The following is a 13,466-nucleotide window of genomic DNA, read 5'->3' on the forward strand; positions in this document are numbered from 1 at the left end:
TAAATCTGTATTTGCAGGAGAACAGTATCTTGAGCAGACATGTTTTCAGTTCACTAGAAACCCATCCCAGGCTTCTATTTGACCAACAAGACTAACAGGTCAAGCTGCTTTTGTCTGTCAAAATTTAGGAAGTGCAGTCAGTGGTAGGCAAAGCCCATTTAAGGCAAGGCAGTCCTCTCTGCAAGCTAGCAGACGTGTTTGTTCAAGATGAAGTCCAGGTGAATTTCAAAGGACCTATATTTAAAGTGATAAATAATATCAAGTTTCATCCAACATAGTTTTTAAACTAAAATGAACCAGACATCACGTCTTCCTACTTTATATCAAGCTGATTTTTTTTCCCCAAACGGCTATAGATGCAAGAGAGTAGGTGACGTACTGCATTGTTCCAGAGGTAATCGTGAAGTTGGCTTGCTCTAGAAAAAAAGAATTATTTTATAATAAAGGTTGCTTTCCACTTGTATTAAGAATAATGTATTATGTTTCAAAAGAGACACTTTAAACGTGGCTATTTGTAATTGCTTTTGGTTGTATTCATAAATACAAATTCACAGTTAGGTGTCAAAAGTAAATTTATTACTACACATTTAAAAAATATAAATATGGAGGAAAATACATTTTAGAATTTCACAATAATATACATTCATATCCTGGGTCAGGCATATTGAAAAATACCCTGACAGAAGCAGAAATCTTTAAGCACTGACTGAAGGACGGAGTTTTGAGACGAGCCATTTACAGTGTCTCTGCGGTGTTGCATACTGGGACACTGCATGCAGTTTTTCTCCGGCATCAAGTGACACTAGAGCCTGAAAAATAAAATTAATATGTTGTTATTTTACAGCAATTTCCAGAGTGATGCAGAATTATTCTAAACACTGATAAAAAAATGGACCATATTTCAGTGTAAAGCCACAATAAAATGTCTTTTAATTAAATTTGTTTGGTAGAAACTGTAGGTACTTGCTAAAGCATTAACATTTACATGAAATAAATGGAATGGGTGAATATCTCAGGGCATTTTCCAGCTTTACACTGAAATGCCAGTTTGTCTCTCTCAGTGTTAACTCGTGCTGCATCCCAGGGTTCAGTAAAACTGAGGTTGAAAAAGACTGCAAACCAGTCCTCCACCTCCTCTGTCCCTTACAACCATAAGCTTGTTTTTAAAACTCGGCACAGGAGTTAGAAAAGAGCTAGAAGATTCACTTCATGCTGACACAACAAGCCGAGTGGTAGTGCTATAGAAATGAAAGCACACTCCTGGTTATTATAGAATTCAATAACCTGAGGAGGTCTAGGGAATCCACAGAGGCTAAAGAGAAACCATGGGTCCTGACGTTCATGTGAATGTTACCTTGACAGGTGCCGCCTGCCTGCCTATAGAGATTGTTGCAGACCATGTACACCCCTTCACGGCAACATTATTCCCAGATGGTAGTGGACTCTTTCAGCAGGATAACATGCCCTGCCACAAATTGTTCAGAAATGGTTTGAGGAGCAAGACAAAGAATTCAAGGTGCTGACTTGGCCTCCAAATTCCCCAGATCTCATTCTGATTATGCATGTGCTGGGAGAAAAGTCTGTTCCACGCAAACACTACCTTGCAACTAATAACTGGAAGGATCTGCTGCTAATGTCTTCAGAGGTCTTGTGGAGTCTACGCCTCGACATATCAGGGCTGTTTAGGTGGTAGGAGGAGGACCTTCATGATGCTGTGGCTGATTGGTGTATGTACTTTGCTGGATGCACAAGATGTGTCACCAAAAGTTTCTATGAAAAATGTATTCTTGTGTTCATACCTTACCAATGTTGCCACAAAGTTAAAAAGCCAGGAGTAGAAGGAAAAAAAAAATCCGGCAACAATTTTTTTTTTTATTATTTCAAAAGCTACAATGATGATGCAGAAAGGGAGTGATGACTCAGCATAACGTGACTGGTGATGGGCATAGCAACAATAAACAAGAGGCAGTCAAAAATGGTGATGCCAGCAAAGAACATTATGCAAAACTGCACAAGATGATGACATTTTAACAATAAAGCAATAATCAACCCAAAAGGTCAAAATTACTATGCACTGGGATGAAGTTGGAACTCTTTGAGGAACTTAAAATTGGAAGCCTTATGGATGTTCTTACAATATCAGGCCTCACTCAACTGGCTCTAGCAAAGCAAGAAATGTGGCTAGCCCATGTGGGTACAAAAGAGAAAAACAAAGAACGGTATTTTCCAGCTTTTCTAAAAGATTGGTAAAAGTTGATGATGCAGATGTACCCCCCTGATCCTTTTATGTTGGATTAGTTTTTACCAAGGGGACATGATGAAGCCAATGAATGCACAACTGCAGCAGCGACAACATGGGAATACAAAACAAACGGACTGTGGAACTTGACACATGCCTGCACATATGTGTCAGATCAGTGTATGCTGCCACGTAGTTTGCACGTGCACCTCTTTGGAAGCGTCCCCATGTGTTATTTGCAGAAAATGTTCTTTCGACATGGACACAAGAAAATGGAGTGGTGAAGAGAACTCCCTAGTTGTCTACATTAAGTGGTCCCTGTACTCCTCCAGGTGTAGATCTATATAAACTGAAGGTATGAAGAGAATGTTGTGCCAGTCACTCAAGATTTTTTTACTGAAGGTGCCACAGCTGCATCACTTTTGAAATGATCTGCTGTGCAGCACCGTAATGTATCTATTAAATCAAACAAAGAAAGAACATCTGACACAAGGAGATTCAATTTAAAGATCCAAATCTATCTTACTGTACATCTTATTTAAAGCCGTTCAGGGTTAGAGTAGACTCATGGAGGCCAGACATGATGCTCAACAGAGAAAACATGTCTGGAGACAACCTGTTAAGAAGTGTTTAGTGAACAGCCTTGAAAACCTGCGCTGCAAAGGCTACACCCACAGAACTTTCATAAAATAACCGCCATCCCTTTCTTGAGTCCATGCATTTAGTTTTAGAGAGAAACCAAAAGGATACTGAACAAAAGACTTGATGCTGAGAGAAAATAAAATGCTAAACTTGCCATTATCCATTCTGGTGCTCGGTAGCACAAGGTAACTGAAGCTTAATAATTGACTGTTCTAATGAGTGGTGTGACAGTGGAGACAGATGCATGACGTAGACCACCACAGCTACTGGGCTCCACACATTTGCCTTTGTCTACTATGATATCATTCTCTCATTTTGACCATTGCATCACTATATAACCACAGCAAATATTAGATAAGCATTGTGGTCTATGGATGTACATGTTAAAAATGCTGTGGCTACTTTGTCGTAGCACGTTTGCCATTTCCAGTTAGACAGTAATGTTTCCAATTCAACAATGTTAAATGTTAATCCTTTAGATGTGCAGTCTGTGTATCTACTGGTGTTATTAGGCAGATTTGTTGATTCAGGTGTTTTGAGTACTGAAATCTGCATCTCCTTTGGCACTTCATTATCAGCTCTATTAACGGCAGACCTTTTAAGTCAAATATTAATTTTGCAGCTCATATTTTCATGAACATAGCTGCTAATTCCTTCAAGCTTATATCGATTCTATCACTATTGTCATAACACTGAACACCACAGAGCGCACACAGCACTTGCGACAACATATCATTCATGTTTACGAATCCTCCATTGATGCCATTGAATGGCAATATATAATCTGATGCTACGGAAAGGTTTTTCCCCTTTCATCAGATTAGATTTCTTTTTATATCGGGTTATGTTTATTTTTCAAATGTGCAATGTGCTCTCTGCACACGTGACTCACATTTATAAGTCTAATCAGGTTTTTTAAGAGACTGTCTGACTGTTGACAGTGCCTTGCAAACCGAAATGGCAAGGAGAAAAGCTGATGTAGTCTTTAACAGACATCTGACTTCAGGATTTATTTTTCAATTATAATTCTGACAAAAAAAAAAAAACATGCAGCCATACTTTTAAAAAACTAAGAAAAGTGAATGTTCTGGTGCAACACATTCAACGTTGGGACCTCATTTCATAGGTGACATTAACTTCTGTTAATTATTGACCATCATTCAACTTGAAGGAATTTTAACTTTGTGCAGCTTTTCAAAGACAAACGGACACATTCAAGCAAGTAGAGCTTGTAGGACTGACTCTAAATTCTAGTTTAGCAAAATCACTACATGAGGTGCAACTTCAATGCTAAGAAGAATTCTGAAGTTTCAAGTGCAGTCACATTAAATTTGTTTTCATATTATTAGACATACATAAATGAAAGACCTGTGTGTGTGTGTGTATGGTGTAGTCCGCACTGTTCACACTCAAACATGGCCACTAGATGGTGTATGCATGTACTTTTACATTTTTTTGGCGATTGCATGAACCTCACTACGAAAGACCTGTGTGTGGCAAACGCCACCTCACACCAACAATGTCGTGCTAATGACACAGATGAACAGACACAATGTCAAAAAGAAGCAAATGCCACGGCTCAACAATGTATAAGTGAAACACCTCAGCAACGGGACAAGGGTTTAAGTTCCATCCATCCATCCCTCCATTATCCAACCTGCTAAATCCTAACTACAGGGTCACGGGGGTCTGCTGGAGCCAATCCCAGCCAACACAGGGAGCAAGGGTTTAAGTTTTCACTTAAAATATTGTCTAACTGAAGGTACTTTCTCAAGACAAAGACTAACAGGACTCATACACCAGCGATACGGCCAGGATATGGTATCGCCAGTGTCTCCTTACGAAATCCAAATCCTCGTCCTCTGCACAGGGTAATTCTTAAGAGTCAGCTGATGCCTCTCCAAGTTCACAATTATATAGTAAAACTGCTAGAGAATCTTCAGGCTATTTTTCCCCAAAGACCACATGCAGCTAGTTAGACATATATAAATGAAAGACCCGTATGTGTGTGTGTGTATGGAGCAGTCCGCACTGCTCACGCTCAACCACCGCCACTAGATGGCACATGCATGCAACTTTACATTTTTTCAGCACTTGCATGCACTTCTCACTACGAATGACATGTGTGAAGCAAACACTGCGGTGCCACACTGACGTCATGCTAATGACACAGATGAAGAGACACAAAGTTGAAACGAAGCAAATGCTGCGGCTCAACACCGTGTAAGTGGAAACACTTAAGCAACAGAGGGCAAGGCTTGAGGTTTTCACTTAAAATATTATCTATCTGGGGGTATTTTTTCGAGATAAAGATTAATAAGATTCATATGCCAGCAATACAGCTAAGATATAGCATCATCAGTGTCTTCTTATGAAAGCCAGTGGGGCAGTAAGCACAGGTGGGTTCATGTCATCTGCACTGAGTAATTCTTAAAAGCTAGCTGAACCCTCTCCAAGCTCACGAATATAGCAGAACTGCTAGAGAGTCTTCACGTTGTTTTTTGTCCCAAAGACCACACGCAGCTAGGGAGTAGTGCGACCCAGTTGTAACCACTTCACGAACGAAGAGAGAGGGGAACCCATTATGAGCACAGATGTTTCACTTTTAGGCACAAAGTTTTAAAAACTCTCATAAATTTTATTTTACAAACAGTAATAGATCAACTTACTCTGTGCACCAACAACCTACTTGAAAGCAGAAAAAGCAGCCAGTCTGCATGCCAGCGTTATTTCAATAAATTATGTTATGATTAAAGATAATGCAATATTTTTTTTATTTTATTTTAAATCAGCCTAAACAACTCAAAAAAATAATACAGAACCTTACAACAAAAATATATAACGTGTTCTGAGAGTAACATTATTTTTGAGAGGAAATTCAACTGATACAAGGCAATCGCCATTGGTCAGTTGCAATGTACCTAAGATAGTACCGTAGTACCAATGGATCAAGATGAGAGTACATAGTGCGGTACTAAGAGAAGATGATCCTCAGGTGTAAGTGCTGTCTAAGTGAACAGAAGATCAATCCCAAGTTTAACTATTCCACAACTAGTCTTGTTTTGGCCTTGTACAGTGCATCCGGAAAGTATTCACAGCACATCCCTTTTTCAACATTTTGTTATGTTACAGCCTTATTCCAAAATGGGTTAAATTCATTTTTTTCCTCAGAATTCTACACACAACACCCAATAATGACAACGTGAAAAACGTTTACTTGAGATTTTTGCAAATTTATTAAAAATAATAAAAATTGAGAAAGCACATGTACGTAAGTATTCACAGCCTTTGCCATGAAGCTCAAAATTGAGCTCAGGTACATCCTGTTTCCCTTGATCATCCTTGAGATGTTTCTGCAGCTTAATTGGAGTGCACCTGTGGTAAATTCAGTTGATTGGACATGATTTGGAAAGGCACACACCTGTCTATAGAAGGTCCGACAGTTGACAGTTCATGTCAGAGCACAAACCAAGCAGGAAGTCAAAGGAATTGTCTGTAGACCTCCGAGACAGGATTGTCTCGAGGCACAAATCTGGGGAAGGTTACAGAAAAATTTCTGCTGCTTTGAAGGTCCCAATGAGCAGAGTGGCCTCCATCATCCGTAAGTGGAAGAAGTTCGAAACCACCAGGAATCTTCCTAGAGCTGGCCGGCCATCTAAACTGAGCGATCGGGGGAGAAGGGCCTTAGCCAGGGAGGTGACCAAGAATCCAATGGTCACTCTGTCAGAGCTCCAGAGGTCCTCTGTTGAGAGAGGAGAACCTTCCAGAAGGACAACCATCTCTGCAGCAATCCACCAATCAGGCATGTATGGTAGAGTGGCCAGAAGAAGTTACTCCTTAGTAAAAGGTACATGGCAGCCCGCCTGTAGTTTGCCAAAAGGCACCTGAAGGACTCTCAGATCATGAGAAACAAAATTCTCTGGTCTGATGAGACAAAGATTGAACTCTTTGGTGTGAATGCCAGGCGTCAGGTTTGGAGGAAACCAGGCACCGCTCATCACCAGGCCAATACCATCCCTACAGTGAAGCATGGTGGTGGCAGCTGTGGGGATGTTTTTCTGCGGCAGGAACTGAGAAGCTAGTCAGGATAAAGGGAAAGATGACTGCAGCAATGTACAGAGACATCCTGGATGAAAACCTGCTCCAGAGAGCTCTTGACCTCAGACTGGGGCGATGGTTCATCTTTCAGCAGGACAACGACCCTAAGCACACAGCCAAGATATCAAAGGAGTGGCTTCAGGACAACTCTGTGAATGTCCTTGAGTGGCCCCTCCAGAGCCCAGACTTGAATCCGATTGAACATCTCTGGAGAGATCTTAAAATGGCTGTGCACCAACGCTTCCCATCCAACCTGATGGAGCTTGAGAGGTGCTGCAAAGAGGAATGGGCGAAACTGGCCAAGGATAGGTGTGCCAAGCTTGTGGCATCATATTCCTCAAGTAAAATTTTTTCACATTGTCATTAATGGATGTTGTGTGTAGAATTCTGAGGTAAAAATAAATTTAATCCATTTTGGAATAAGGCTGTAACATAACAAAATGTGGAAAAAGTGATGCGCTGTGAATACTTTCCGGATACACTGCATTTCTCATCGGTTGACTCAGCTTGACGTCTGATTCCCCGTTAATGGTGACGCACATGCTATTAGCATCTCACCCTCTCTCAATAATGTGCTGCTATATATTCCTCTTGATTTAAAGGGACAGAGAACAGGGAAAATGTACATCCTCATGTAAAAAAATAAATAATTGCTATAATCGAGCTATGCTAGATCAAAAAAAAGTGTTGCTGTTGTTACTGTAAATGTTACTTATTTTGAGTTTATAAAAAGGCCCTGTAGTACTAGGTTGTTGTACCGTGTTAGCCATTATGAATGTAGAGAAAAGCCAAACAAAATGACACCTTTTATTGGCTAACTAAAAAGATTACAATATGCAAGCTTTCGAGGCAACTCAGGCCCCTTCTTCAGGCAAGATCTTGTAATCTTTTTAGTTAGCCAATAAAAGGTGTCATTTTGCTTGGCTTTTCTCTAAAAAGGCCCTGAAATCTACATATTAAAAGTAATGACAATGAGAGGTACACACTGGCAGAATTAAATCTGAAGTGTAATTATGCCTCTATAACACATTTCCCAATTACAGTTAGATAATACAGAAGTGTTGATATGTGTTATTCATTATGCACCCACCTTTTCCTATAAACTGAATTAATTAGACAATCACTAAAGCATATAAAATATCTAGTCAGAGGCAGAATATTATTCATAAATAATGTCTCACCACAGCACAAACTTCACAGTGGAGCGCAAGCTCTAAATAATACATATTGTGAGAGATATCATATCAGACACCCGCAAACATGCCTCCACAATGCTCTGACAGACTACAGCATGGAAGAAACTGGCAGCATCTTTCAAAGCACACTTTCCAAACAGACGGTTGAGCAGCATTGCACACCTAAAAAAAAATTTTGAAAGCCGATGAAAGCAAGAACCAGAAAGGAAATTACAGATCATCAGAAAATGGATATGTAAGAAGATTTGGGGTTAGTGGAGGCGCAGCTGGTCGCTTCCAAGTTCATCCGACTCCACTTATTTTTTTTTAACTGAAGATTAATGGTTAAATATATGTGGATCCATATTTTCGATTTCTTATACTACAAAGTATATTTATATTCATTGCTTGTCTTTTACTTTGACATTGAGTTAAATATTTGATTCAGTAACACGCTATACTTCATTCCAGATATAAAATCTAATAAAATATGTAATGTAATATCCAAATATAAAAATTAAATATGGTTTTAATATTTTGTAATGGCAATTTTGTGCTTTTTCATGTCTAATAGTCTGTGTGATGCGTGTGGAATTCATTTTGTAACATTACCCATTGTACTAAGTCTGTTGACATTAGTATGCAACTTTATTCTCCTTCTCGGACCCCTAGAAGCACACTGCAGCTGCACTTAGTCTTCATCTTGTCTGCTGCTTTCCGCAGCTCTACGTTGCACTGCAGCAGCACTAAACCCCAAATTACCATAAATACGTACTAAGACCAGATCCGTACAGGATCATCCTCAGCTGGGAGCACACTGCAACTGACCCGATGATTTAACAGTTATTTTCAATCTTACAAATCTGGAGGTATTCAGATTTAATTTAAAGCATATACTTTTCAAGGACAGAAAGCAAAATAATGAATTGTTCCACTAAGCCAGCTTTACCAGTCCTCCAAAAATTCTAATCTGTTGTGACACTGTCATGTATTTATACATTTAAATGCTGTAGAGTTTTCAGAAACAGCTGATGTACTTGTTTTTTTCCATTAATCGTACAGGCCACATGATCAAGCCACAGCCATCCATCCAAATTCTGTTTTTAAAGCCTTTCAAACATTTTCTTTTTTTTTCTCAAGCAATCACAACTTTTATTTTAGAACAGATTTATCTGTCCAACACAAGCCTGCCACTAGATTGGAGTAGTGCCTTAACTTCATCCTTCATAATGCATTAAAATATTACAGACAATAATCACTAGTCAGCAAAATAAAGTTAAAAGTCGGAGACAAAATATGTAACATCATACATGCAGAGATACCACTAAGACAGCAATCTTTCCTTCTTTAAGAAAAGGTGATTAATAATTCATCTGAGAGTAATCCTATTGCAGCTAGTTCTGAGAAGAATACTTTTGAATCCTAGTAAAGTAAGTATATTCATTGCTGCTTCACTTGTTGAAATAAAAAGATAAGCTGTTGATTTGCATTCATAGCAGACAATTTTTTCTACATCATTTAAAAAAAGAATTAAAAGCGCTGCTAAAAAAAGTTAAACAGGAAACAGTTCATGGGAAGAGATAATGAACACATGCAGCTCCGGAAATACTCAAGCAGTAACATCCTAAACAAACAAAGCACTGAAATTCTGTTACATCTGTGGTTCTGAAACTCTGGGGGACCCTAGATGGCTGCCAGTTTTTGTTCCTAACAGTTTCACAATTATGAAGTCATTATATCCCCAACTAATCTCAAGTAATTAATAAACAACAACAGCCTGCTTACTAAGACTACAAGTCCAATTACAAAAAGAAAAACTAGCAGCACCATGGAGTCCCCATGACTGAGTTTACAAACCATTTTAATCAAGGTTCAAGGATTTTATTTGGTCATGTCTACAAAAGAAAGCATGAAATTTGTTCTTTCAATTTCATCCCACAAAAGCAGGGGTGGGCAGATTCAGTCCTGGAGGGCCACAGTGCCTGCAGGTTTTTGTTCCAACCCAGTTGTTTAATAAGAAGCACTTATTGCTCAAGTAACACTTCTGCTTCACTTTAGTTGTCTCGCTCGTTAAGATTTTGAACCCTTATTGCTTATTTTAATCTTAAACAGCTGTAGTCTTGGTTTTTAATTGCTCCTTATTAGCAATAAGATGCAAATGACAAAAGAAACCAGCATTTCTCCATTTAAATTGTTTCCATTTACAACAGTGTGTATTTATCATGGACTGTTGTGTTTAATTAAATACTTGGAAGGAAAGTGAGGAGAAAAAAGTGAAGCACTGAGAATAACTCGTCTGTTTTAGACTTCAAATCATTTGGATAATATCCGTAGAAAGGAAAAAAAATCTAGGATATGAGAACGACCTGACCTGGCAGAGTTAAAGCACTAGTAAGCCATGAAATTAAATAATTGACAAGTATTGGTTTTTAATTAAGCAACTAGTTTGGAACAAAAACCTGCAACCACTGCAGCCCTCCAGGACTGACTTTGCCCACCCATGCACAAAAGGGAGAAATGAACAAGAAACAAGACAGGTTAAAAACATATTTAGAAATTCTAAAATGTTAACACCATTTCAAAAACAGATTGTTTACTAACTACTTCTACCAGTAAGACAGTGTGTTGTTACAGAAAATGGTCACATGATACATATGAAAACTGCTACACTTCTGGAATTTTTATGATCTCCAATGTTCCTTATTAAAATGATGGGAAGAAAGGAATTTCTGGAGTGATGCGTATGGGTTTTGGAAGCATCTATCCTAACTGATTTACTAAAGTTCGGTTCTGTGTGTATAGAGTGCTTTAAAAAGTCGAGATGATTTCCAATTTGTTTTAATGTTTTGCCCTCTGACACATGTCAAATCATCTACACCAGCCCCAATAATTTTAGATTCACGTTTGGTATTCTGCTTTTTTAAATTTTGATTTGTCTGACCACTAAACTAGACAATGAGGCTGAATGTGACGATAGACTGGAAAACACTGTAATAAAAGGAGTGAGTGAGGATCTTGTCCACGTTAAATAATCTTAAGTTTACAGAGGAGAAATAAGCACCGATTGTATTTAGAGTACATGTTTTTTTTTTGTATTAATATTCCAATTAAGACTATTATCTAGGGTAGTTTCTAACTATTTATATTCAGACACAAAGTCTCTATTCTCCCCCAAAACAGTGATGGGTAAACATGAAGATTTCTGCCCCTTAACACTAGAATTACCAGAGCCTACAAAAAAACTCGTAGATCCGGCCATCCTTAAATCCCATCACACCTCTCTATCAGCGTCTTTTGTCCTGTAAATATGCCGATAAAGACAAGCAGTAAATAGCCTGCTATTCCATTCTCCCCACCACCGTAGAACGTACACAAAGTTCTCCCAGCTCATGCCTGGATTATCTGGGAGTAAAGTGCTGACGTTTTAGAGTGGAAATAATAGATTGTTATTTGGAACACGTGCATTTCATGTGTGTTCATTTTTTTGGTCTTTTTGACATTCAGAGAAAGTTGGTTCTTATTACACACCAATTTACTGGACAGTGCACTTGATTTAAGTACTGGCGTTCATCCTCTGCAGGTATGTGTCATCAGCATATTTCATAATTGAACATGGCTCACTGATCCATCTCTGGTCGCTTCTGTTATGTTAATCAGATGTGATGTTGGCAATCGTTACATGCTCCACAAATACTTATGATTAAAGAGCATAACATAAAGAAATCAGTATTAAGTATCCAAACAAATCTCCATTATTTTGATATTTTTTAAAAGTTTGTCAGTTCAGAATATGGACTCAAATTATGCTTTTATCTAAATGAGAACAGACACACACTGTATTTCCTGTAAATGGCATCATGTACAATATGGTATACGACGTAATATATTCATTTGTACAAATCCATCTAGTTTGCTTTTGTTCGCTCCACTTACTGGACATGTCTAATCCAATTTTAGGATAACAGGACAGGAGGCCAAAGCCTATCACAGCAGCACAGGGCGGAAAGCACTGAATGAAATGTCGGCGCACTCCAGAGCAAACTCACCCAGCTGTATTCACTCACACAATGGCAATTTAGAGATTTAATTAAACTAACACACACACACAATTAGGATATAGGTAGAAAAAAAAAACAAAAAAAAAACATCAGATTACACAGAGGATAATCACATAAGGAGAGTGTATAAAGTTCACACAAGCAGAGGGACAGAACCAGTATTGAAAGGACACCTTCTGGAGCTGTGCCATCAGGTAATACTAAGAGAAGAAGTCCTTTTTACAGTTTACCATTACATAATGCCATAACATTTCAGGGGTTTTAACATGACAAAGGGTTACCAGATTTCTTATTTAGGATTGCTTTGTGTGTTCACGAGTGTGTCATGCAATGGACTAGCATCCCTTCTAGGTACGATTCTTGTACCCGATGCTACCTCAGTCCTAAAATAGGCAACACAGGTAACAAAAATGGAAACATTAACATATTTTTGACACAGGGAAATAGCCACGTTTAAAAATGCTGAATGTTGAAGTAAAGCCTTCTCCAAATAAATTCACTTACAACTAAACAAATAACAAACACTATAAAATATTGTTTAAGATTTACACACAAAATCCATTAAAAAACTTTTTTTTTTTTTTTTGTATTTTGCTGTGTCTGCATGAGTTTCCTCCCACAATTCAAAGACATGCATATTACAAAGACTGGTAATAGTAAGTTGCTACATTAAGCAATATTAAAATCAATATTAAGCATATATACATGTTCACAGCAATGAAAATAAATGAAAAATCATATTACTGATAGTAGTCCCCTGTCCAGTATTGTACGCGTCTTATACCCTGTGACTGCTAGGATAGGCACCAGCAGCCCCATGTTCCTGCCCTGGATAAACGGTTTAGGAAGAATGATGGATGATTCAAGGAAAAGGTCCTGCACTGGATTACTGTCTAACATTATAGGATGGGTTAGGCTGTGGTAGTATCTTATTCCTGAACTTGGCAACTGAAATGCAATATTGAGGTCACTGGTAAAAATATTCATACTAAGTCTGTGATGATGTAGTGTCAAAAATATTAAACAGACTTAGTGAGCAAACAAATGTGAAAAACTGAGTTACAGTATGTGATCATGACTGTAAGCAAGAGTTACTGTTGTGAATTTCCCCTTGGGATGAATAAAGTATCTATCTATCTATCATCTATTATTGGCAGGCAAAAAAAAAAAATTGGTTACAAAACAGTTGCTCCATGCACATTTAAAATCTTTTCTTTTAAAATCCCAATTTGAAATGGTTCTTACTGTACATCC

At 38.2% G+C, this 13,466-nt stretch overlaps 1 protein-coding gene across 3 annotated transcripts in view; it reads right to left on the minus strand.

Moving 5' to 3' along the window:
* Positions 1-554: 554 nt before the first annotated feature.
* The window catches only part of stk36 (serine/threonine kinase 36 (fused homolog, Drosophila)), a 45,621-nt gene continuing 32,709 nt past the window's right edge, over positions 555-13,466 (minus strand). For all 3 annotated transcript variants that reach the window (XM_039763983.1, XM_039763980.1, XM_039763981.1), the window contains exon 21: positions 555-809. In XM_039763983.1, coding sequence (XP_039619917.1) covers positions 696-809 — 114 coding nt within the window. In that variant the 3' untranslated portion in view covers positions 555-695. The remainder of the gene's footprint in view (positions 810-13,466) is intronic.

This window comes from Polypterus senegalus, chromosome 9 (assembly GCF_016835505.1).
Source record: "Polypterus senegalus isolate Bchr_013 chromosome 9, ASM1683550v1, whole genome shotgun sequence".
In the NCBI taxonomy this organism is placed as follows: Eukaryota; Metazoa; Chordata; class Cladistia; order Polypteriformes; family Polypteridae; genus Polypterus; species Polypterus senegalus.